The following is a 12,961-nucleotide window of genomic DNA, read 5'->3' as shown; positions in this document are numbered from 1 at the left end:
ATCAGATAAGTGAACTCTAATCATTGTGGAATGCCCTCTACAGACTGGTGAATGAAACTGATCAGCTTATGTTCAGTTATTTTAACTGCAGTATCACTTTAAGGATACTAAGATGCTAGTACACAGAACTGTGAAAATTGTCTTCTTCTAAAATGCATAAAACATAAAAATCAAACACAAAAGTCACCTACATGTTGACGTAGACATATTTGCTTACAAATCCACCAGACCCTCATTAGGGAGCCATTCAATAGAATGAAGAGATGTGAATATAATTTTCTGAGATGCATGCTGTAAAACCCATCCCTATAATGAAGCAGAGCTGAGAACCCGAATAAACAGTGCTATTATTTTAGAAGTATCTTTAGAGCAGAGAGTTTCACTGTAAAGGTGCTGTTAGTTTCAAGCAAATCAGCAAACGTTTAAGTGAAGTATGACTAATTTAAGAGCGTACAAGAGAGAAACAGTGCTTTCTGAAAGGAAGTAACAAAAAGGACAAAAATTAAAAAAAGAAAAAGCCTAAACCTTTACATCAGCATTAGAGGACAATGTGAACACTAGGATTTGAAACTGATTTGCAGATACACTGTTTTTATCCAGGGAGAATGCTCATTAAATGCAGGATGCTATCGCTCATGTGTGTTTGCACTGAGGTACAGATCTGTGAGACTGACGTATCAGATAAAGTCAGAGTGGTTACCACACCGACGGTGTAGCAGCTGCATAATAAATGATGGAAAGAATCATGTTAGGCATGCCCACCTAACCTAACTTGAATCATGCGAAAGGGGAGCTGTTGGAATTCAAATAGACTTTCTGGTTCCCAGCAGTCGGCAGTAAGAGAATGCTTTCAGGAAGATGACAGATGCAGGGAAAAGATGCTGTTTTGCACTATCTTGATTTGTTACAGCAGCCAACTTATTGGCATGATGGAGTGACAAGAAAAGCAGCTGGCATGGAAGGTAGGATTATCAAAGCCCTTGCATCATTATGAATGTAATTAGAAACTGACCGTGACAAAGCATATGTTAGGACAAGCTGCAGCTGATGGCAGAGGATTTGTTGCTGAGGTCTTGAAACTCTGAAAACAATGTTTCTTTTGCAAAATGGATTGTTGAATTGCATTTATGCTTGTGTAACATTTCCGTGTGTGTGTGCTTTCCTCCAACCTCAGGGAGCCACTTACCTGAAAGAGCATTATGTTAGAATGAGATTACAGAATAAAGTATTTCCTAAGAGTCTGTGCAGCTTCAGGTAGATGGAAACAAACACACACTAAACCTAACCCTGGCAAAGGCTCCATATAATTAAGTAGCAAGCTTTAATTGATATATTGGCATGTTCAGGAATATTGAGGAAATGAAGATGCATATATTGAATGTTTTGATATAATGAAAAAAAATTGCAGGTTTCTGTTTTATAGTTAGTTTTTTTTTCTGGCTTTTTTTTTTCTTCTCATCAGTTTTTAGTCCTTGACTTTCATTCAGTTGTTCAGTATTATATGAAAAAAATACATCAATATCTCCTGCAGGGTTTTTCAACAACTCCAGCATCTGTTTCTGCTATTGAACTGTATTCACGTTTTGCCAACTTGATATCTACCCAGCTGGTCTATCGTTTCTCTCTTGATTACCGCTCTTAATTTCTCTGTATCAGCTTGTTTCAGATAGGATTTTGAAAGCTTTTAATGAGGAATGATAGCAAATACTAAATTATTGAAAATTAGAGTATTCTTTTATTTTTGAAACATCAGAGAGTATTCTCTTATATGCATTTTATTAAATTCATTTGGTATGCTGCAGTATGTTTTTATACAGTCATGGGATTGCAGTTGTAAATACTTTAAAATAGATGAGTCATAAGCATAAGTTTCAACTGACTGTAAAAAGAAAGTTTGAGGTCATTTAAAGCTGCTTTTTTATGCATATAATTTCCTTGTAAACACCTTCCCCTTCTCTCTCTTTCTCTCTCTGCTCATCATGACAGAGAGTTAAGTATATACTGAAATATATTTTATCACCACTAGGGTGAAACACTCCCCCACTCCCAGCAGTTTAGAACAGGTGATTGTTTAAAACAGGTGTCAACTATATTGGAATAGATTGTTTTGGGAATAATAAGTAAATGTGGGTTTTGTGAATGTAAACAAGAACCAGGATATTGTTTCTCCTTAGGTACAGTAGACAACTTAATAGCCTATAAAATAAAATTATGCTAAATTAATTTTCTCAGTTTAGGATACAATATGCTCTCTTTAAACTCCCCTCTCCCCCAGATTAGATATTCTCTTTGAAAGTGCTATATATAAAGTATGTCCTTTGCATACTGTATATTAGTGTGTTCTAACTTTTCTTTGAATAGTTTGTAGTTTAGTTTAAAACTGTTACTAACCTGAGTGGAGCTATAGCTATTTTAAAAAGATAAATGCTTCAAAATACATGAGAGAGACAAGGTATGCGAGGTTGGTTGAAGGGGCAGGATAATCTCCAGATAAATAGCAGTGAACCAGCCTTTAAAAAATTTTTGAGATAAAGATTAGTAAAACTAATAGACTGCTGGATAGTTGATCGTTTCTCTTCTTGGATCGCTTTAGAGAGACATTTTAAACTAACCATTGGCAGGAGAGAAGCACTTCTCTATGTGGCCAAAATTACTCCCCTGTTTATATGGTCACAATTGTTCAGTGATTCTAAAAGTCCACTGTCCTGCTGTTCTAGAAAAGCTCTTTCAGGCGTAAGGGTAATTTTCTGTGTAGTTAATTTTAAAAATAGTAGAGAGTGTTTCCCATATAAACAATTTAAGTACCATTCACCTTTTCAGGATAGCAGCAAAACTATTTTCACACTGAATATATTGTACTTGCAGTGCTGAAGCCATCACTTGCTCCTTGTTGGAGGAATGCAGGCTGACTCTGATCACATGATAGTAACAGAATATGGTTTTGCCTTTAATGAAGATATCCTAATAGAATGCTGTCTGTGGCCACTGTCCAGTTGAAAATAGTGTTTTTATGGTTTGACTTATGTTTTGTCAATACTGAGTGCTTTTAGCATTTTGTTTCACTGGTGAATTAAGAAGACACTAGGTGGAGCTACCAGTTGATTATTTATAGAACTACCATGCAAGGCTCTGGGGAAACCTGCCTAGTGAGCAAGCTCACTTTGATGGTGATCATCATAATTATTAAAAAAAATCACATCCAGCTTGAAGTGTAAGCTTTAAATCATGAAATCCAAGCACTGTTGGGGTTAAAGAAAGCTATTAGTCCATTCCTTTTTATTATTTTACATGACACTGATGAATACACACACACTTTTAAAATTTCTCCTTTGAACAGAGAGAGTGGGGCAGCACAAATAATGAAATAAAAGAAGAGAAGTAACAATAGGACCAAATAGATTCTCTCTCAGTAGATACTTGCAGAAATGTTACTGTGTCTGTTTCTTACTTTTCTTACTGGTGCTCAAACTTTTCTCTCTTCATTCACACAAGTCTCCCTATCTCCACCTGGCCTTTCTAATCCAACTTTACTCATGCAGCTGCCATATTAGGTGCAGGTATTGGCCTGATTCAAAAACCTGGACCCAAACACTCCCAAATGTAGTGGTACATAGATGGATCTGTAAGAAATCTTATACCAGATCTGAAATTTATGGCGAGGGTGTGTACCTTTATAAGCAGTAGTGCACAGGCAGTCTAGTGGTGCATGCATTGCTGATACATAGCTGCTTGATTTTAATTTGTTACCAATAGAGATTTAGGGAAGAACTGCAGAGTAGTTATGATAGTTAGAAGTTTGAACAATTAGTCTGCAAGCACTTATGCTCCTTCATGACATAATTGTTACTATTATTTGTGTTATGGTGTTGTCTGGATCAGGGCTCTATTGTTCTAGATGTGCAAATACACAGAAGAGCACATTCTCTGCCCTGCAAAGTTATACTCTAACTTCAGACATGACACACAAATGACTTGACACACAATAAAGGGAGAGGGAAAAGATTATGGTAAATCACATGGCTATTCTGCTCTGTTAACCACACATCTTGGAAGTATAGAGGATTCCATAAGGAATAGTGGATTTTGATTTTTTTCTTAATACAATTCATGATTGTTTAGAGGTTACTTACGCTCTCACCAACAGAAGTTGGTCCAGTAAAAGATATTACCTCATCCACCTAGTCTCTCTACTGGCTACTTAAGGTTTTAGTTAGTTAGTTAGTTAGTCTGTTTTTTTGAGATAATGAGAGAGAAGGTGAGGGATGTGAGAATTGCTGAGATTAGATGGAGGGAGATGACAGGGCTCAATTGGGTAGGTGGGGTGCAGGATTGGAGAGAGAGACTGGGAGATGAGAGACAGGCTAAGGACAGACAAGGAGGGAAAAATTCCGATAAAGATTAGGAGGAAGATTGGGGGCATCACGATGAGTCAAGAAGTAACAACGGCATCAATACAAATCTGCTTTGCAAAGCAAATGGTGATAAAGTCAGTGGGACTCTGGAATCCTGAGGTTAATGGTGGAGTCGGGGCTGGAGCAGGAGGTTACTGTAGTCAAAAAAGAGAGCCTGCTATGAAAGGGTTTGGCAGAGTTGCCTGACTCCCAAAATGTGTCAGTCTGGGAGAAGCTGGAGGAGGGGGATGTGGTTTAGCAAGATGGGGAAGTCTGTTGGCTTTCCAAGCAGCTCCAGTGGAGCAAATCTAGAAAACTGGAACCTGGTACTGAGCTGGTTCTATGGGTAAGAATGACATCAGAGGGGCAGCACAGCTGGGAAAAAGTGGTTATGCCAGTACCTCCCTCTTCATAGGTGGAAGTCATTGGAGGAAAACAGGGATTTTAGGCCTGTTTTAGGAGACCTGACATTGGTGCTAGTAGTTGTGAGACCCAAAATCTTTAAGGGGAGGAGCTGGCTGTTGGAAATGAGGCTCTCTGGCAGGCAAGTGCGCTTGCATCCCTTCTCCAGGCTGGGTTACAACAAAAATATCCATCACAAATATGTGAGGTAGCATATTTTTTAAAAAAGAAAACAAAGCATGGTTTTGTAGCAACATTTTTGGGGGTTGTGAAATATTCTTGTTAAACAGATCAGTACTATTTTAGTGTGTGCTGGTGCTGCTATTGACAGCTTCTGACTCAACAGCCTTGTGCATATTTGTCAGAGGGGAGGAAGTTTTCCAATAATCTGGTGCTCTGAGAGAGTTTATCATGAAACTGAACATATCCTTAACATTCACTTTAAGCAAAAGGAAAGCTTTGGTAGTGTCTCCACTCATTTGGCTTTTCTCTGAAAGTGCTATACAACAACTATTCCATTGGGTTGTTGGTTTCTGCTAAATACAGAACAGAATAGCAATGTGCAGTCAGTAGAGCAGAAAGAAACAGAAAACGAAACTCTCTAACAGCATCAGTCAAGGAGGATGAGGAGTAGCTAAAATCAGGAGCTATGCTACCCCCATTCTCACTTATTTTAACCTGTGGCATTCCATCCTGGAAAAAAAATAACTAAAAAAAAAATGCTGAGAGAGATGAAGAACTGACAACTTTTTGGGTCAGTAGGATGTCATATGAAAAACTAAGACATATAGTCAATTTACAAATAGTTCACCTTGCAAAATGTATTATTTAGACATGTTACATGAGAAGGCCAAGATTTGTACTTAGTACAGAAAATTATTCTACATAGCCTTCCACCACAGGACTTCAGATCATCTAAAAAAATTTAATACATTAAGTCTTCCAAGACAAAAGACTTAACGTTCTCTCCATAAAATAAAAAAAAAAAAAGAGTACTTGTGGCACCTTAGAGACTAACAAATTTATTAGAGCATAAGCTTTCGTGAGCTACAGCTCACTTCACAAGTACTCCTTTTCTTTTTGCGAATACAGACTAACACGGCTGCTACTCTGAAATCCATAAAATAAGGAAATGCTCTTTCGTTTATTAGGACACCACAGATCGGAAATGCTCTTTCTTTTATTAGGACACCACGGATCAAACCCAGCTAATCGGAGCTATAACTGGTGAGGGGCCACACTCAAAAGACCAAAGGTTCAAATGTGTATCACAATTATCAGTTTTTTTAAGCGCTCCCTCAGATGATATCATCTCTCTGCATAGGATTAAACCCACTCATTCACTGGAACTAAATGCCAGATCTCATATTTCTTAACTTCATGGAAAGTGCCCTGAAGTTTCTCCTACTATCTTACCACAAGTAGCAGAATACCTGGGGTTAGGGCAGGATGGTCTCAGTTGTCCACCTGAAGCCATATTGCCATCTTTATTACAAATAGCTAAAATGAATTAATCCAGAAAGAGAGTTGGAGACAGAGCTTGGGGATTTTCTGAGAAAGACACTGATTCCAGCTTCTTCTGTTGTTGTTGTTGTTGTGCTGATGTAATTGTTAAATGAAAACTGTACTGAAACATGAGACTCCTACTTTACAAAGAATACTGTACTTGAATCAGAAATTAATAGGCTTTCAGCTTCCTACTCCACCATTCCTCTTGTGGGAGGAAGCTTTAAGGCACAGGCATTTGAAAAGCCTTTCTGCTGGGTATATTGAGTATTTGAATGTTGCCTGCATTGTAAAATAAGAGATCCAGAATATAGATCAGATGAGCCCCAGCAGAGGGGGTTCCAGAGGTGCAATCAAGAAATGGCAAAAAGAGTGACTGAGAAGCAGATGTGAGTAAGGTTTTAGGAAGCGTTATTGTGTTCCATTGGAGAGTTGTAAGGGAAGCCTTTCTGGAAAGATGGGATAATGGCAGATTGTAGGGTCCACGCTTGGACCTTCCTTATCTTTTTCCCTTATGCGCTATGCTTCTCTGCAATAGAGTAAGAATGTGTGTGGGATGGTATTTGTTTACAGAAATTAAAGCAGAGTCCTTATATATGGACTGCAGTTTCTTTAGTTCTTATCTTCTGAGTAGATCTTTATCTTTAAAAATCAGGAGAGGAGAAGGAATAGTGGGCTTTTGGTGGTGTCCATTAGAATCATCGACTTTCTCAGTTTGATATTTAATGTTACAATATGCAGTTCTTTACAAGTGTTCCTTTCATATACAGATCCCCAACAATGCTATGTAGAGCAGCAACAGTGCATCCAGCACGATGACGAGCCTGATGTTGTATAAATGCACGAGCCTGAATGGGCAGGGTGATACTTTGGTTTTGTCTAGTGCTTATATGTTTGCCTATATCATCTTTTTTGTGACTGATCACAGGCAGGGGGGAAAAAAAGGAAATATAAAAGGTAAAAAAACAACAAAACCATGGTAAAAAATCAACAATGCCCCTTGAAGTGTGTGTTCAGTCTTTCTTTGTCTCTCTGATGCTTTGCATATAGAATTCCTTGTATGGTATCAACTTCTACTCCCAATCACTTCCATCTATCTGTTTTTCTGATATTCAAAAGCCATACTAAATAAAACCATTACAGATTTTCCTGTTAGGGCTGTCAATTAATCATAGTTAATGCAAGCGATTAACGCAAAACAAATGTTACTAGATTTTAAAAAATAATTGTGATAACAGTTTTAATTGCACTGATAAACAGTAACAGAATACCAATTTAAATTTATTATAAATATTTTGGATTTTTTTTACATTTTAAAATATCTTGATTTTAATCACAACGCAGAATACAAAGTGTCCAGCGCTCACTTTATATTATTTTTGATTAAAAATATTTGCACTGTAAAAATAAATAAAAGAAATCGTATTTTTCAATTCACCTCATACAGGTACTTCAGTGAAATTTCTTTATCGTGAAAGTGCAACTTTCCGGTGTAGAATTATTATTTTTTTTTACATAACTTCACTCAAAAACAAAAAAATCTAAAACTTTAGAGCCTACAAGCCCACTCAGGCCTACTTCTTGTTCAGCCAGTTTCATAGATACTAAGGTCAGAAGGGACCATTCTGATCATCTAGTCCGACCTCCTGCACAGCGCAGGCCACAGAATCTCACCCACCCTCTCCTATGAAAAACCTCACCTATGTCTGAGCTATTGAAGTCCTCAAATCATGGTTTAAAGACTTCAAGGAGCAGAGAAGCCTCCCTCAAGTCAGCCATGCCCCATGCTACAGAGGAAGGCGAAAAACCTCCAGGGCCTCTCCAATCTGCCCTGGAGGAAAATTCCTTCCCGACCCCAAATATGGCAATCAGCTAAACCCTGAGCATATGGGCAAGATTCACCAGCCAGATACTACAGAAAATTGTTTCCTGGGTAACTCAAATCCCATCCATCTAATATCCCATCTCAGGGAATTAGTCCTATTTACCCTGAATATTTAAAGATCAATTACTTACCAAAATCCCATTATCCCATCATACCATCTCCTCTATAAACTTATCGAGTAGAATCTTAATACCAGATAGATCTTTTGCCCCCACTGCTTCCCTTGGAAGGCTATTCCAAAAGTTCACTCCTCTGATGGTTAGAAACCTTCATCTAATTTTAAGTCTAAACTTCCTGGTGGCCAGTTTATACCCAATTGTTTTTGTGTCCACATTGGTGCTGAGCTGAAATAATTCCTCTCCCTCTCCTGTATTTATCCCTCTGATATATTTATAGAAGGCAATCATATCTCCCCTCAACCTTCTTTTAGTTAGGCTAAACAAGTCTCCTTTCATAAGACAAGTTTTCCATTCCTCGGATCATCCTAGTAGCCCTTCTCTGTACCTGCTCCAGTTTGAATTCATCCTTTTTAAACATGGGAGACCAGAACTGCACACAGTATTCTAGGTGAGGTCTCACCAGTGCCTTGTATAATGGTACTAAAACCTCCTTATCCCTACTGGAAATGCGTCTCCTGATGCATCCCAAAACCACATTAGCTTTTTTCACAGCCATATCACATTGGCAGCTCATAGTCATCCTATGATCAACCAATACTTCAAGGTCCTTCTCCTCTTCCGTTACTTCTAATTCATGCGTCCCCAACTTACAACTAAAATTCTTGTTATTAATCCCTAAATGCATAACCTTACACTTCTCACTATTAAATTTCATCCTATTACTATTACTCCAGTTTACAAGGTCATCCAGATCCTCCTGTATAATATCCCGGTCCTTCTCTGAATTGGCAATACCTCCCAGCTTTGTATCATCTGCAAACTTTATTAGCACACTCCCACTTTTTGAGCCAAGGTCAGTAATTGTCTAAAAAGGAGATTAGGTTGGTCTGGCATGATCTACCTTTTGTAAAACATGTTGTATTTTGTCCTATTTACCATTGACTTCAATGTCCTTAACTAATTTCTCCTTCAAAATTTTTTCCAGGACCTTGCATACTACAGATGTCAAACTAACTGGCCTGTAGTTACCCAGATCACTTTTTTTTCCTTTCTTAAAAATAGGAACTATATTAGCAATTCTCCAATCATTCGGTACTACTCCTGAGTTTACAGATTCATTAAAAATTCTTGCTAATGGGCTTGCAATTTCAGGTGCCAATTCCTTTAATATTCTTGGATGAAGATTATCTGGGCCCCCCGATTTAGTCCCATTAAGCTGTTTCAGTTTCGCTTCTACCTCAGATATGGTATATCTACCTCCATATCCTCATTCCCATTTGTCATGCTCCCATTATCCCTAAGATCCTCTTTAGCCTTATTAAAGACTGAGGCAAAGTATTTGTTTAGATATTGGGCCATGCCTAGATTATCTTTAACCTCCACTCCATCCTCAGTGTTAAGCGGCCCCACTTCTTCTTTCTTAGTTTTCTTCTTATTTATATGGCTATAGAACCTTTTACTATTAGTTTTAATTCCCTTTGCAAGGTCCAACTCTACTCGACTTTCAGCCTGTCTCACTTTATCCCTACATGTTCTGACCTCAATTAGGTAGATTTCCTTGCTGATCCCTCCCATCTTCCACTCCCTGTATGCTTTCTGCTTCTTCTTAACACCTCTCTAAGATGCTTGCTCATCCAGCTTGGTCTACAACTCCTACCTATGAATTTTTCCCCTTTCTTGGGATACAGGCTTCTGATAGCTTCTGCAGCTTTGATTTAAAGTAATCCCAGGCCTCCTCTACCTTTAGATCCATAAGTTCTTCAGTCCAATCCACTTCCCTAACTAATTTCCTTAATTTTTGAAAGTCAGCCCTTTTGAAATCAAAAACTCTAGTTGCAGATTTATTTTTGTTAATCCTTCCATTCAGTTTGAACTGAATTAGCTCATGATCACTTGAGCCAAGATTGTTCCCTACAACCATTTCTTCTTTGAGGTCCTCGCTACTCACCAAAATTAAATCTAAAATGGCATCCCCTCTAGTCAGTTCAGCAACTACTTGATGAAGGAATCCATCAGCTATTGCATCTAGGAAAATCTGAGCCCTATTATTATTACTAGCACTGGTCCTCCAGTCTATATTTGGGAAGTTAAAGTCTCCCATGATCACGCAGTTTCCATTAGTATTTACTTTATTAAAAACATTAAAAAGGGCTCTATCTATATCCAAATTAGATCCCGGCGGTCTATAGCACATCCCAAGCACTATCGTAGGAGAGGCTCTACTAGTTATCTTCCCCAATGTAATTTTTGCCCACACGGACTCTGTCTTATCCATTGCATCGCTTCTTATTTCTTTACATTCTACCTCATCATTGATATACAATGCTACTCCACCATCTTTACCTTTATTTCTGTCTTTCCTAAACAGCACATACCCTTCAATACCTGTAGTCCAGTCATGACTACTATTCCACCATGTTTCTGTTATCCCTATAATATCTGGTTTCACTTCCTGCACCAGTAGCTCTAGTTCCTCCATTTTGTTACCTAGGGTCATAGAATCATAGAATCATAGAATATCAGGGTTGGAAGGGACCCCAGAAGGTCATCTAGTCCAACCCCCTGCTCAAAGCAGGACCAAGTCCCAGTTAAATCATCCCAGCTAGGGCTTTGTCAAGCCTGACCTTAAAAAAACCTCTAAGGAAGGAGATTCTACCACCTCCCTAGGTAACGCATTCCAGTGTTTCACCACCCTCTTAGTGAAAAAGTTTTTCCTAATCCTCGCATTGTTGTACAAACATCTTAATTTTTGCTGTTTGGCCTCACTCACATTTTGTACCCTATTAGGCACAGTCATTCTACAGCCAGTATAACCTATTAGACTAGTATCCACACCGCCCTCGCTCCTTATATACATTCTCCTACCCACGGCTATATCCTTTCTTACTTCGTCTTCTTCCCTCTCAATGCTAAAATCTGGCATGGAGATTACCTGGACATCTCCCAACCATCTCCCCCAAACTCCTAGTTTAAAGCTCTCTTTATCAGTTGTGCCAGCCTTGATCCTAGAAGTCTATTTCCTTCCCTACTCAGATGGAGTCCATCCCGAGAGAACTGTCCTCTGTCCATGAATGCCTCCCAGTGGCCATACATCCCAAAGCCCTCCTTATAGCACCACTGCCTAAGCCATCTGTTGACAGTCATAATCTTGTCACACCTTTGTTGCCCTTCTCTAGGAACAGGAAGGATCCCACTAAAGATCATCTGAGCCTCAATTTCCTTAAGCATCTTCCCCAGCCTATCATAGTCTCCCTTAATACTTTCCAGTGAGAATCTAGCTGTATCATTTGTTCCCACGTGAAGGATAATTAGGGGATTCTTTCCCGCTCCCTTTAGGATCCTTTTAACCTCAGGAAATTTACAAATCTGAAGTTCCTTCCAAAATCTGAGAGGGACGAGGTGTGAAACATTGTCAGATGTCTTAAAAGAGCAACACTCTGATGCGGATACTACAGAACCCGAACCACCATCACCAAGAAAAAAAAATCAACCTTCTGTTGGTAGCTTCTGACTCAGATGATGAAAAGTTAAGTGCATCGGTCTGCACTGCTTTGGACTGTTATCAAGCAGAACCCATCATCAGCATGGAAGCATGTCCTCTGGAAGGGTGGTTGAAGCATGAAGGGCATATGAATGTTCAGAATATCTGGGCTGGTCTTCACTAGAGGAAGATTGACGCTCCTGCAATTGATGCAGCAGGGATCGATTTAGTGGGTCTAGTGAAGGCCTGCTAAATTGACGGTAGAGCACTCCCTGGTCAACCCTGGTACTCCAGCTGTCTGAGAAGAGTAAGGAAGTTGACCAGAGAGCATCTCCCATCGACACAGCACAATGAAGACACCAGCATAAATCGATCTAAGCTACGTCGACTCCAGTTACATTATTCACTTAGGTCAACTTACCCTTGTAGTGAAGACAAGCCCACTGGCACATAAATACCTTGCATCACTGGTATAATAATTCTATATTTGTAAGTTGCACTTTCAGGATAAAGAGGTTGCACGAGAATACTTGTATGAGGTGAATTGAAAAAAAACTATTTCTTTTGTTTTTAAAGTGCAAATATTATAATAAAAATAATAATAAGAGGGGAGAAATGTACACCTTTTATTCTGTGTTGTAATTGAAATCAATATATTTTAAAATGTAGAAAAATATCCAAAACTATTTATAATAAAATTAAATTGTTATTCTATTATTTAACAGTGTGATTAAAACTGTCATTAATCATGACTATTTTTTTAATCTCACGATTAATTGCAATTTTTAAAAATCATTTGACAGGCCTATTTCCTGTAGACTTTTTTTTAATGAACAGAAGAAATTATATACTGCTGTTATGCAGCTCATATGTATTATTGGAACAAATAACACAAACAAAGATGCAAAGAAAAGATTAATCATCTCTCTGACTTTTTTTAGGAAAGCATTTGTATATTTCCATAATATACTTCCATTTAATACATATTTATTTCCTCTTTTACAAAGTGCTACTGACAAGGAAACTCCTCTATAATTTGATATTGATGGCTGCAAATGGAATTTAATAAATCTTCCACAATTACAAACTTTGCTGCTCAAATGATAAGGTGGAATAGTATTGTTCACCCATTTGGTCTTGTCAGCACTACAGACTTTATAGGCAGGTCACTGGCTGC

General features: G+C 38.3%; 1 protein-coding gene across 8 annotated transcripts in view; it reads left to right on the top strand.

Annotated features, from left to right (window-relative positions):
• Positions 1–281: 281 nt before the first annotated feature.
• DMD (dystrophin) overlaps positions 282–12,961 on the top strand; it is a 1,935,994-nt gene continuing 1,923,314 nt past the window's right edge. For 3 of the 8 annotated variants that reach the window (XM_043505371.1, XM_043505378.1, XM_043505417.1), the window contains exon 1: positions 283–962. In XM_043505371.1, the coding sequence (XP_043361306.1) occupies positions 866–962 (97 nt within the window). In that variant the 5' untranslated portion in view covers positions 283–865. Of the gene's footprint in view, positions 963–12,961 lie in introns of all 8 variants that reach the window. The other 5 variants (XM_043505356.1, XM_043505349.1, XM_043505366.1 and 2 more) reach the window with 3 other exon arrangements.

The sequence above is a fragment of the Dermochelys coriacea genome, chromosome 1 (assembly GCF_009764565.3).
Source record: "Dermochelys coriacea isolate rDerCor1 chromosome 1, rDerCor1.pri.v4, whole genome shotgun sequence".
NCBI lineage: Eukaryota > Metazoa > Chordata > Testudines > Dermochelyidae > Dermochelys > Dermochelys coriacea.
This window is presented reverse-complemented; position numbering and strand designations above follow the sequence as displayed.